This window comes from Elgaria multicarinata, chromosome 1 (assembly GCF_023053635.1).
Source record: "Elgaria multicarinata webbii isolate HBS135686 ecotype San Diego chromosome 1, rElgMul1.1.pri, whole genome shotgun sequence".
Taxonomy (NCBI): Eukaryota; Metazoa; Chordata; class Lepidosauria; order Squamata; family Anguidae; genus Elgaria; species Elgaria multicarinata.
In genome coordinates, this window is record NC_086171.1 from 62,636,858 (window position 1) to 62,649,871 (window position 13,014).

At 38.6% G+C, this 13,014-nt stretch overlaps 1 protein-coding gene across 3 annotated transcripts in view; it reads right to left on the minus strand.

The window, feature by feature from the left end:
- Window positions 1-13,014, minus strand: part of TRAK1 (trafficking kinesin protein 1) — a 138,292-nt gene that overhangs the window by 49,165 nt on the left and 76,113 nt on the right. The window contains exon 1 of one of the 3 annotated variants that reach the window (XM_063129203.1): window positions 5,643-5,815. The exons of the other annotated variants lie outside the window; for them this stretch is intronic. Within the exon in view, the coding sequence (XP_062985273.1) occupies window positions 5,643-5,745 (103 nt within the window). The 5' untranslated portion in view covers window positions 5,746-5,815. Of the gene's footprint in view, window positions 1-5,642; window positions 5,816-13,014 lie in introns of those variants that run through there. 3 annotated transcript variants of the gene reach the window in all.

A 13,014-nucleotide genomic window follows, 5' to 3' on the forward strand; every position in this document is an offset into this window, starting at 1 on the left:
ATAAAAAAGTACTTAAAGAATGTCAAGCAGGCAGAAAGCCATGTTCACAATCCCTGAATCACAAAACAGTTATACCCTTTAAACAAAAGGACAGCATACCTGAGAAAGAAGTCTGAATCAGGAGGGATATCATGTAGGACTGGATAGAGGGGAGGGGAAAATAGGTGAAGGGTGTATGTAAGACATTGTGCATAGGAAGGAGATGTCTGTATATGATTTATGAAAAAGAGAATGGGTTAAACTATTGTGGTTCTGAGTATGTGCAAAGCATGCAAGCTGTTATGGATAATGATTTTTTATACTGTTGTTTTTTATGTCTCTGTTGGTTTTTAAACTGGATAATGGAGAAAGCCAGGGAGTTCCAGAAAAACATCTATTTCTGTTTTATTGACTATTCTAAAGCCTTTGACTGTGTGGATCATAACAAACTGTGGCAAGTTCTTGGTGGTATGGGGATACCAAGTCTTCTTGTCTGCCTCCTGAGGAATCTGTATAACGAACAAGTAGCAACGGTAAGAACAGACCACGGAACAACGGACTGGTTTAAGATTGGGAAAGGAGTACGGCAGGGTTGTATACTCTCACCTTATCTATTTAACTTGTATGCAGAACACATCATGCGATGTACTGGGCTTGACGAATCCAAGGCTGGAGTTAAAATCGCAGGAAGAAACATTAATAATCTCAGATATGCAGATGACACCACTTTGATGGCTGAAAGCGAGGAGGAGCTGAGGAACCTTATGACAAAGGTGAAAGAAGAAAGTGCAAAAGCTGGGTTGCAGTTAAACCTCAAAAAAACCAAGATTATGGCAACCAGCTTGATTGATAACTGGCAAATAGAGGGAGAAAACGTGGAGGCAGTGACAGACTTTGTATTTCTGGGCGCAAAGATTACTGCAGACGCTGACTGCAGCCAGGAAATCAGAAGACGTTTACTTCTTGGGAGGAGAGCAATGACAAATCTTGATAAAATAGTTAAGAGCAGAGACACCACACTGACAACAAAGGTCCGCATAGTTAAAGCAATGGTATTCCCCGTAGTAACCTATGGCTGCGAGAGCTGGTCCATAAGGAAAGCTGAGCGAAGGAAGATAGATGCTTTTGAACTGTGGTGTTGGAGGAAAATTCTGAGAGTGCCTTGGACTGCAAGAAGATCAAACCAGTCCATACTCCAGGAAATAAAGCCAGACTGCTCACTTGAGGGAATGGTATTAAAGACAAAACTGAAGTACTTTGGCCACATAATGAGAAGACAGGATACCCTGGAGAAGAGGCTGATGCTAGGGAAAGTGGAAGGCAAAAGGAAGAGGGGCCGACCAAGGGCAAGATGGATGGACGATATTCTGGAGGTGACAGACTTGACCTTGGGGGAGCTAAGGGTGGCAACGGCCGACAAAAAGCTCTGGCGTGGGCTGGTCCATGAAGTCACGAAGAGTCGGAAACGACTGAACGAATAAACAACAACAAAATACTTTTTAATGTTTACTGTTTTAACTTTTGTGAACCGCCCAGAGAGCTTCGGCTGTGGGGCGGTATAGAAATGTAATAAATAAATAAATTAATAAATAAATATGCTTGCAGCCTATGGGATGAGATGAGATGGATGGATAGAGAGAGAGAGGGTTTAAAGATAAGAATGAGGTGAGAGTAGAAGAGGAGAAAATAAGACACAGTCAAATGAGGGGGGGAAAGCCCCAGAGAGCTCAATATGAAAAACAAAAGCCTACTTTTGAAAGCAGAGGTATATTGCTTCCACCCACCTCTGAAATCCCCTCACTAATTTATATTCCCATTAAAAGCAAGTATAAATTAAATTCTGAAAGGCAGAATTTAATGAGTTCAGTGAGGCTGTCACACTGGGCTTTCTACTGCAAGGTGGAGGGGGGGGAGACTTTTAACTCCCAATCATGTACCACTTGACGGGAACTTCCACTGCAGAATTAGCACATCTCACTCAAATTATGTGGAAGGTATAGCAATGGAAGTTCCTTGAAAGCTTATCAGGTGTTCTTCAACTAAAAGGTCATGAATCAGCAATAGACAAGGCTCCAAGGAGGACAGCACATTCGCCATTACCGATCTTTCTCAGCAACGTGCAGCCGCAAAGGGGTAAGGAAGAGAGATTGATTTGGTTTTATTTATTTATTTATTACATTTCTATACCGCCCAATAGCCGGAAGCTCTCTGGGCGGTTCACAAAAATTAAAACCATTCAAAGTATAAAACAACAGTATAAAACCATAATATAAAATACAATATAAAAGCTCAACCAGATAAAAACAGCAGCAATGCAAAATTACAAATTTAAAACACCAAGTTAAAATTTATTTATAGACTATTAAAATGCTGAGAGAATAAAAAGGAGCCTGACTAGTGCCCTGCATGTACCGGTGCGTGCCCTAGAACATTCCCAGAATTCGCAGCCAGATGTGGGGATTTAATGGCAGACACTTTAATAGCAGACCTCAATGCACGAGTCAATATGAAAAGTTAAAAAGCACACCAACACAGATCTAGGGTATAATAAACTAATGACTCTTCGATCAGGAATTAACCAACCTTTCAATATTAAGAGCACCCAGCATTTCTAACAGGCATGTTGGGAGAGGGAATTTCAGCATGTGTCGCTTGTCATCTCCTATAGGGGGTCTGAAAAAGTAGATTTGACAAACGTCCCCATACCTAAACAACTATTAAGAAAATAGAGGAGCTCTCATTTTGAAAAGTTGGCCAACTCTGCCTTAAAACATAAAAGACAAACCAGCTAGCCTAAGGTAAGTGTGAAAGTTCTTCATCACTTCTACAGGGTTTTGGAATGATGGTGGCTTATTTCTGAGGGCCCCTCCTTCAATTTGCTTCTTAACAATATACCTATGTTAAGAAGCCTTTTGTTCAGCTTGACTCACTCTTTCTCTTTCCACGTAGCTAAACTACACTCTACATTAAATGTTAGCGTGTGATTCAGCCATCCCCAACCTGGTGCCCTCCTGATGTTTTGGACATTGACACCCCGTACCCCATCCAGCCTGGGCAATAGTCTGGAATCATGGGAATTGTAGCCAAAATATTTGGAGGGCACATGGTTTGGAGAAAGCTGATGTAGGTAATTCTAACCTTTTAAACTTTAGTACAGGCGCATGGTACCACTATCCAGATCAGGACCACCACACATACGTACGGGAATAAAACCTTCCCACCCAGCCAGTTTCCCCCTAAATTTGGCCAACCATCCCCCCATGGAGGGGCTAAGTAAATATGAAAAAATTGGAGGATTTCCCCCCTTTCATTAGCCCATGTGCAGTCGGGGGCAAATATGGGAGAGGGGAATGGAAGTGCGTTGGGAGCAAGTTTAACACCCCCTTAACAGTGTGTAGTGGTCCCAATCCAGAATGGGGCACTACACTGAAATTAAAAAAAAAAAGAATCAGCTACATGCTATGCATTTAACAGCTATGGCAGTTTTGCAGCTGCAATTTCTCCTTTTATAATGTCTCTCCTCTGCTCCCTTCCTGACCCCAAAACCCCAATGTGCAGTTTTTCCTCATAATACTACAATAAAATATCTCTATCAAATATATTAATAGTAAACTCACTCCTCTAAGCACTAGTCCTTAAGCAGTCAAAATCAAACTATCCACACAGAAGAGAAAGTATCAGCATGCTTTTTGGGTGGGGGGTTATTTACTTTTGGAACCCATGGTTTGCAAAAGTAAATAACCCCCCACCCAAAATTTTGTTAGGAAAAAACACTTGAGGGATGAAACCCTCATCTTTTGAACAAGCTCAGTGAGGACTGAACAAGTTCCAAGGATATGGAATGATGATTGATTGTTGGGGGAGAACAAGGAAAAACAGGGGGAAGGGGGGAAAGGAACGGAGTGTCCTGAACAGGTGTGCACGCCAAACTGCAACACTTTGTTGCAGATCCCACATGTTAGTTTCTACATCTTTATTGTATCTTGAAAACACAAGTGAGAAAAAGTAATTTCAGTATTTATTCCATATGAAACCCAGGGGCTGGCATTTAGGAATGCATTAGAAATACAGGAACAAGTGCAATGAAGGTAATATTTATCTCAATTAGGTCGGTAAGAACTCGTCACATATCAGAAAGAAACCTGATTTACCAGGTACAAACAAGGCTAATAGCAGAGATTGAAAAGCACTAAACGTTCACTGAAAAGAGCCTGTGTTATCTCAACAAATTCCAGTTTATCATTGCCTTACAAGCTTTAGTAGTCAGACTCAGGAGTAATCTATTCTTCCAATGCCATGTTACACTGTTTTTCAGAAACCTATTTTTAGTGTTTTCTTATGTAGTAAACTTTTGCTCCCATCCCCAAAATTTATTTTACTTTGCTTCAGCAGAAGAAGCAAATCGGCCACAGAACTGAAGGTATTTTCCAAAACAGGCTGTGTTAGAACTAGGAGTATCTCCTTGTTCCTTGCTACTTTCGTAATCTCAGGGGTAGACAGCTTGGTGTTCTCCAGACATTTTGGACTACAAAGCAAGAATTGCCAATGGTAAGAGATTATAAGAATTGCAGTCCAAAACATCTAGAGGGTACCACATTGCCAGTCCCTCATCCATGTTATCTGTTCTGCTCAAGAACACGCAAAACCACCTCCCACTGCCATCAATTTATCAATATTTTCCCCTTTCTCTCTCACAATCATGGGGCTGTAGAGACAAATAAGAATTGTACTCAGAAAGGTTGGATGTCTGTTAAAAATATCATAGCAGAGGGCATGCCACATGTGCTGAATGTCTACTGTAGCATGTTTAGCCTGCATGCTGTACATTAGATACAACATGTCATCAGACAACCAAAAAGTCATGCTCAAAGCCAATTCAAAAACTATGTTCTAAACCTTAGAATCTAAAAAGGGCATCATTCCATTCCACCACAACCCCGTACCCACACATAGGGATTTTCTCTCATGTCCTCCCCAAGCACCTGGCACATAGCAAAGCTTCTTTCTTTTCTCTCTGCTTAGGAATCATTGATCTCAAGCAGCAAGGAGCACAGCTTGCATTTCCATATTGCTCTGGAATCTGACTCCAGCCAAAGACGATCCACTCTAATACAGAATCCCCTGCCCTGTCCCCAACCTGATTATAAAAGACAGGAAAGCATTTTTTCTTCACAGCAGCACAAGTTAGCACACAGACTAAAAATTCAGTAGCGCAGTTCTACCATATCTTACTATACATTCTTCCACTCTCTTCTGGTAAGAAAAAGCAGCATATGTATGCTTTACCATTCAGTAAAGAGTTTTCACATGAATTGACAATATATAACTGATTTAGGATGTAACCCAACTATCCTGAACTTCCACAATTAAGCTCCAAGTAGCATCTCTCAAATCAGGCAATATTTGCACTTTTATATTTCAAGAGAATTCAAGTTTCATTTTACAGAATAAAAGCACAATATTGCATTGACACAATGAACTTGTTGAATAAACTTTGCATATTAAGAAAACTGAAAATATTAATCAAGTTAACTATGCAAAGGGGCTCCTTCACAATCCCAATGCCAAATCACATGATCTATTAAGAAGGGCATATTTAAGAACACAGAGCTAATTAAATAATTTCATAAATTCATATGTAAGTATTAGACAAGATAAAGTACCTTCTTCCAAGATATCAAGGTTTTCACAACATCTGTGTCTATAGTCATTATTACTATCATACTCATAGCTTTCCTCATCATTTATTGATTCGTCCAGTGACATAGCTCAAACCATCCTTAAGAAGGAGTCCTGTATTCTAATAGCCTGAAAACAAATTAGCCATCTTCTCGGAAGCTACATCTGTAGAGCAGTCAGGTAAAGTTTCAAGAGAGGAGAAACCAATCTTCTTGCTCAACACACTTCAACTAGAATAGCTGGGTAGTTTGCATGCTGTGATCACCACAACACAGCTAGGGGAAAATTACAGAGGGATGGGGGAGGGAGAAGAACCATCTGTCTAATCTTTATTAGAAGTAATCCATGTACTGTTTATAAAACCAGATCAAACTCCAGTTTTCTTTGACTGGGCTGTTTCACAGAGCAAAATCAAATGTTAAGCAATTTCTCCCTTTAAAACAAAATCTCTCTAAACCTGTCATCTCTCTCCCCATGCCAAACACAAATGGTAGTTTCCTATAAGTTTCATAGCAACTATACCAGGAAGTAAACAGATATAAAGAATGTGTCAGCCAGCTGAAGGTAGGGAGGGTGGAGGAGAAGTTACCTTCGCAATCTATTACCCCACCAGATTTCAAAAAGGCAGAAAACAGGAACGAAGTGCAGGTGCAATCTGGGAATTTGGTATGATGCACAGTTCTAGTATAATACACAGACTGAAACTGCAAAATAAAGAATTTAGCTTTAAATTATCACTAAGATTTTAACCTTCCGAAGCAAGGGTGAGTAACATCTGGGGATATAGGGGGCAATTTTGCTCCCCCCCTCGGAACCCAATGGAGAATACACCCCTGCTTGCCCCACTGATGAATCTGCAGACAAAATTTGGTGGTGCATGGTTAGGGGGAAAATTGGCGGTTTGCCACCCTTTTGCTACCACCAAATTTCATAACCAATTTTATTTTATACCACCACAGCAGCAGCAAATTCGGTAGTGGCAGGAGCAGCAGGGACTGCACAGAAGGACAGTGGGGACATGAGTTGCCCACTGCTATTCCAAAGGAATAAGAAACTGCATATTTTAGTATATTGTTTTCTATCACATCTGTCCTACTGTTGAGTTTCCCTTAATTAAAAAATTGGGAGGTCAGAAACCTGGGTGCAGAATAGCATATTTCAAAGACACAAAATAAAGGTTGCAATCATAAACAGGAAGCAAGACTAACTAAAACCCATGGGACTTTGTTATACCCATCCACGTACAAGGCTTGAAGCTGTTTTCGAAATCATATTATCTCTGGATAAGGCTTACATCGGTACCCACCTGGAATTATACTTAAACTAGGGTGACCATATGAAAAGGAGGACAGGGCTCCTGTATCTTTAATAGTTGCATAGGAAAGGGAATTTCAGCAGGTGTCATTTGTATATATAGAGAACCTGGTGAAATTCCCTCTTCATCACAACAGTTAAAGCTGCAGGAGCTATACTAGAGTGACCAGATTTAAAAGAGGGTAGGGCACCTGCAGCTTTAAATGGTGTGATGATGAGGAAATTTCACCAGGTTCTCCATATATACAAATGATACCTGCTGAAATTCCCTTTTCAATACAACTGTTAAAGATACAGGAGTCCTGTCCTCCTTTTCATATGGTCACCCTAAACCTAAACCTCACCTGGGTTAGCTGTTGAGGTGGGAGGTGAGGAGGGAATTTGGTTGGAAAGGAGAGGGGCTAGAAGGAGGCAGTGCACAATCCCAAAGATAGCTAAAGGATGGGTCACATGATGTCTGCACCTAGAGATGCAGCCTGGAGGTCTTAAGCAGAAAGCAAGGCTGAATCACACCTGCATAATGACTCCTAGGGAGATTAGATTGGCGTTTTCCTTGTCTACGGCCCTAATTGAGTTAGGGCTCTCCTGGGGTCATTATGTATATAGTACTACTTGATTTTAACTGTAAATTATTGTTCTTCTGTTTTATCACTGTATTGTGTTTTTTAAATATTATCGTACACCACCTTAGGAGGGTCTATGCTAAAAGGTGGCTTACAAATCGTTTAAATCATTTTTAAAAAAGTAAATAGCTGTAGGTGGGTGATACAGCATTTTAAAATGTTTTTGAAAATAGCTCCTTTTTCCTCCTGTTTAATTTGTTTAGTTTAGTATTTGTTATGCTATTGTATTATATGTTTTAATTTTGGTGTCGCCTTGGTGAACTTTATCAATGACACGAAATGCTTATATTTGCTTTTGTGTAAGCAGTTGCAAATATATAATTCTGATTATTCTCAAAATGGCTTAGTTAAGGCTGCAATCTTCTATCCTCTTGCTGGGAGTAAGCCTCGCTGAACTCAGTGGGACTTTATTTATTTATTACATTTATATACCACCCAATAGCCGAAGCTCTCTGGACAGTTTACAACAGTTAAAAATGATAAACATTAAAAAGTATACAAAATTTTAAAAACCATCAGAAACATAAAAACAACAGTATAGAAACAACAGTATCCATTTAAAAACAACAATTCTGGGTAACAACTTTACTTCTCATTACACATGTATAGGTTTACACTGTAGGAGAGACAGATGCTACACTAAATGAAAACGAAGGTTAGAATATGATATTTTACATCTGAAAGTTAATTTAATTTAAGCTAAAGGCTATTGTGCTTTTAATAAATTTTATTAAAAGTTTCAACAAAACAAAAAAAAATCCATGTGTAGCTACATACTTTAAATACCTCGGTTTCATATATTATAAAATAATACTTAATTGTGTGAACTCCCAATCATGTACCACTTGACGGGAACTTCCACTGCAGAATTCGCACATCTCACTCAAATTATGCGGAAGATAATTAACACAGCTGCTCCAGGTAAACAAAATAACCAAGTCTGCAGAATTGGAATCCGTATTTGGCACAACTTTAGGGAGATATAATTATGAGGGCTTGGATTCAAAGAGAAACTTTAGGCAGGGCCTAAGCTTTGGGCATGCCCATTAGGATTTCTGACATTATTGGTTTAAAAGTACGAGTCCTGTGCCATGTTGAAATCTGGTCTTGAATGTCTCTGCAGGTTCAAAAACTTGGCATGGTAGGCTGCTGTTTAAGACACGACAGCTGAAAATCTTATTTTGTGCCATAGTCCTTTAGACCTGGGCCATAGTGTTCAGACTTTTTACAGAGTTTACAATTAAATATTCAGCTATTGGGCGATATAAAAATGTAATTAATAAATAATAAATTTTATTTAATTAAAAAAATCTAAGAAACTCAGTAAGTAACAGAATGAAAATACAAAACTCCTCAAAACAACACAATATTATAGTAATAAAATCAGCAGTCAAAACTGACAATAGCCATAAAAAATGCAGCTCATCAACACTGGGTGATCTGTCATTGCTCAAAAGGCAGGATGTAAATGTTTTAAATAAATAAGTACGGCAATATTGCCAACTTGGAGCCTTTGTGAGACATATTTTTTAAACATCTTCCTAGTGTTCTGTGCAAAACATAACAACATCAAGTCAAGAAACAATGAAACTGATATATATGACATCTACAGAGGCAATGTATTGAGTCGTAATTTACCCTTTAAGTAATATGGGTACTCAAAGGTCTGTAACTGTTCTAAAGAAACAAATATGGAAGTAAGAGAAATAGAAATTTTTCCAATCATGTTGTATTATGTAGCACAGCTCTTAAATGTATTTAGTATAGTCGCCATGTCTTAATTAAATAATAGGATGGTTGTTTCTTTCTTTCTTTTTTTACAGACACACCCTCTTTTGGTTTGTTTAGAGGACAATATTTGCTGAATACTTTCCCCAGTGAATATTCCCAGCAGTGTGATCCTACTATGTAAATATGTTATTATTTCAAAGTATAAAAAGCACAGCTCAATAGGAATTGCTTCCATTTATTGCAAGCTTTCCATGGTTTAAGACAGAAAGAGTCAAGTTGACAGGCTTTGGATACCATATGCAGAGAGTTAGAATAAACAATTGAATGAATGAAACAAGGCAGGCGTTCAGCAGTGATGAAGCATTAGAATCCAAGTGTCCCTGCTTCATGTCTGATGCTCAAATCATGAGCAATGATTTAATATAAAAACTGAAGAATCATCCCCCCTATTAGTAAACTAGGTCTACAGTGTAGAGGTGTGCTGTGTGCCAAAACAGGGGAAGAGCCAGTATTGGAGGAAACACACAAATGGAAATAATTATCGTGATGTATGAGGAAAGTCAGATTTTTGAGGAGGGTGGGAGCTCTAGCCTAACAAACTGGTAGGGAACAAGGGGTGAACATGAATGTTAACTCTATGCTGCTAGTGAATGCTGTCTGTAAAGATCCTCACATGGTTGCCAGACCTAAACTAGGTCATGCACCATCCTGTAAGAAAATATGAAAGCTTTTTCCTTCCGAAGTGTGTTTTCAGATTTAATGCCAAAATAGCCAGGTGTTCTTCTCTATTATGTGACAAATTAGAATCAGATAATTGCCAGGCTACAAGACAGTAGAGATCCTCTTGTTAGAGCACCATGGACTGTAGGGCAGTCTTCCTTGCAACCACAGATAACATCGTAACTTGCTGCTTAGTGTGTCTCAAGCAGAGCATGCAAGAATTACCTAAATTCCCTAGGAAGGGCCTCTGGGTCAAGTAAAGTTTAGTAGACTACATCAGATGGCTTTGCAAAGTGAGCTGGGCTGTGTGTCATGCAGAAAACAGCACACACACTATCAAACACAATAACAATCCTTTCCACATCGGTAGCCATGTTGACCATGGGGAAAACAAGACTCATCTGAAAATAATTTCCGTGAGAGTAAGATGAAAGACATGAAGAGTAAACTTAATTCAAACCATAAAAAATAGAGAGGATAGAAATGTCACCAGCATCAAGTTTAAGAACATAAGAAGAGCCATGCTGGAACTAACCAAAAGTCATCTACTTCAGCATTCTGTCTCCATAAAGGCCAGCAATACACCTGTGGGAAGCCCACAAGCAGCACCCTCCTACTTGTGACCTCCAGCAACTAGCATTCAGAGGCATACTGCCTCTGATACAAGAGGTAATATATAGCCATCATGACTAGCAGCTATTGAGAGCCTTATCCTCCAGGAATTTATCTAATCCCTTTTCAAAGTTTCCCAAGTTGGTGGCCATCACTACATCTTGTGGTAACAAATTCCACTGTTTAACTATGCTGTTTCTGAATCTTCAACCATTCATCCTCATGGCAAGACCCCAGGTTCTAGGATTATGAGAGGGAGAAAAACATCTCCCTATCTACTTTCTCCACACCATATGTAATTTACACATCTCTACAGAATAAATCAACTAATTTAAAGCACATTTATTTATTTCATTTCTATACCGCCCAATGGCCAAAGCACTCTGGGTGGTTCACAAAATTCTTCCTCATAATCATATATGAATGAACATACAGAACCATATGGAGAAAGGCTATATGTGAAGTGGGCTTACACATGAAGAAAACCAGCAATATGAAATTGACAGCCAGGTCCCCACATACACAACTGGTATTCAGTAACTTTTCTTCATGGGGTTGTGTACATGGGTACATGCACATGATCACATGAAAGAAGTTGACAGTGTGATCTAGCCCAGATAAAGCACAAGCAAACAAAATGTACCACACCTGTGTTAGAGCAGGTAATACAAAATGAATCAAGCAATGGTGCCAAGCCACAAAATAAAGTGGAATGAAATGCAAAATAAACTACAAATGCTAAAGCTGTATGCAGAGCTTTCATTAACATCCATGTCAGAACAAATAAGCCTAAGACTGAACCCTCAAATCTGTTAAACAAATTGATTCCAGAACTTTGATCCTGTCAAGTGGCCACTACCTGCTACTTCCTACCACAACTGCCATTTTGAATTTAATATATGCAATTGCCAGGAGACCCAAAGATAGGTAGAAAGAAGAAGATGGTATAAAATTCACCAGAAAATAACAAAGCTACATGGTGCATAATGAGGAAAACAGAGAAAGCAGAAAAACAAAATTGGAAAGCGTAATTTCTAAAGGAACTAACTCAGATGGGAGTCTCCAGTTTTACTAATTTAACCTCATGCCTTCTTTTAAAAATCTCCTTATTTTCTATCTCCTTCAGTTGAATGGATACTTATAAGAATAGGAATTTTGCATAATTTTTAAAAAGGACACCATGAAGTATATCTAATTAAGACAGCCCATCAAGTTTCACTTTAAATAATTTCCTCTAATAATTGTCTATCCTCCTTCCCATTGTCAAATACAAGGAATATTGTTGTTCTTTAATTTTGTTTATGGCACTTTGTAAACAGCATTCCTTTCCTCCTTGAGGATTTACTAATAGACTCAGTTCTGGTTTGTGAAAAGGATATAGCCACTTGAGTTGTTATATGGAAATTCCAGATTTTAGGTGTATTTTGGCAACAGGATTTAAGTTATTTGAAGGAGACTGAAATTAAAATGGGGATTTTTATGAATATTGCAACATGTATAATTAATTCAAATCTGCAGTTCTGTGAAATATTTATTTATTTATTACATTTTTATACCGCCCAATAGCCAAAGCTGCCTGGGCGGTTCACAAAAATTAAAATCGTGAATGAATCAAAATCAAATGACCTTGGTGAACATTCTTGGAGAGAACTAGTATGTTTTATGAATCCTCTCTTAAGTCAAAAGAGAGTTGTTTATGCAGTTTTCTTTTCTTTTTCTTGCATTTCACTTACATATTACACATAACCAGAAGCTGCAGAGAACAAAATAGTTGCAGTGAGATTTAAATTAGGTGACTATTCCACTGAATGTCATATCCCAACAGTGTTGTCCACTTTAGATTTTTGTTAGATTTTTGTTCCTTATAACAAATGCCTCAGGAGCTTCCTTGAGATAAACTTAGGGTATAATCCTATTCAAATTGAGACAGAAAAAGTCTTACAACTCCCAGCACACTCCAGCCAGCATGCACAGGATTGCGCCCTAAATAGTTTAAAGGCAGAACAAAGGAAATATTTGTGTTTGGTTCTTAAGCATTCTAAACTGGGCCAGTCCATCACCAAGTGCTATATCATTCAGATTAACCAAGAGCTTTAGGTCTTCCAAGGGTAAACACAGAGAGGATACAAATTAAATTATATACTGAACAAATAATAATGTCAGCCTGAAATAGGCATTCTGCGTGTGGATCTTTTCAAAACATGCAACACATAGACAGGCTCACCAACTTCCCAAGGGTTGAATGCAGAGAGTCAGCTTGTGAAATTCATCATGGGATTCTAATATTTCAGCTGCGTACTTATTTTTCCTATTATCCTGGATTACTAAATCTTTTTCTTCAAATGTAAACTCCTGA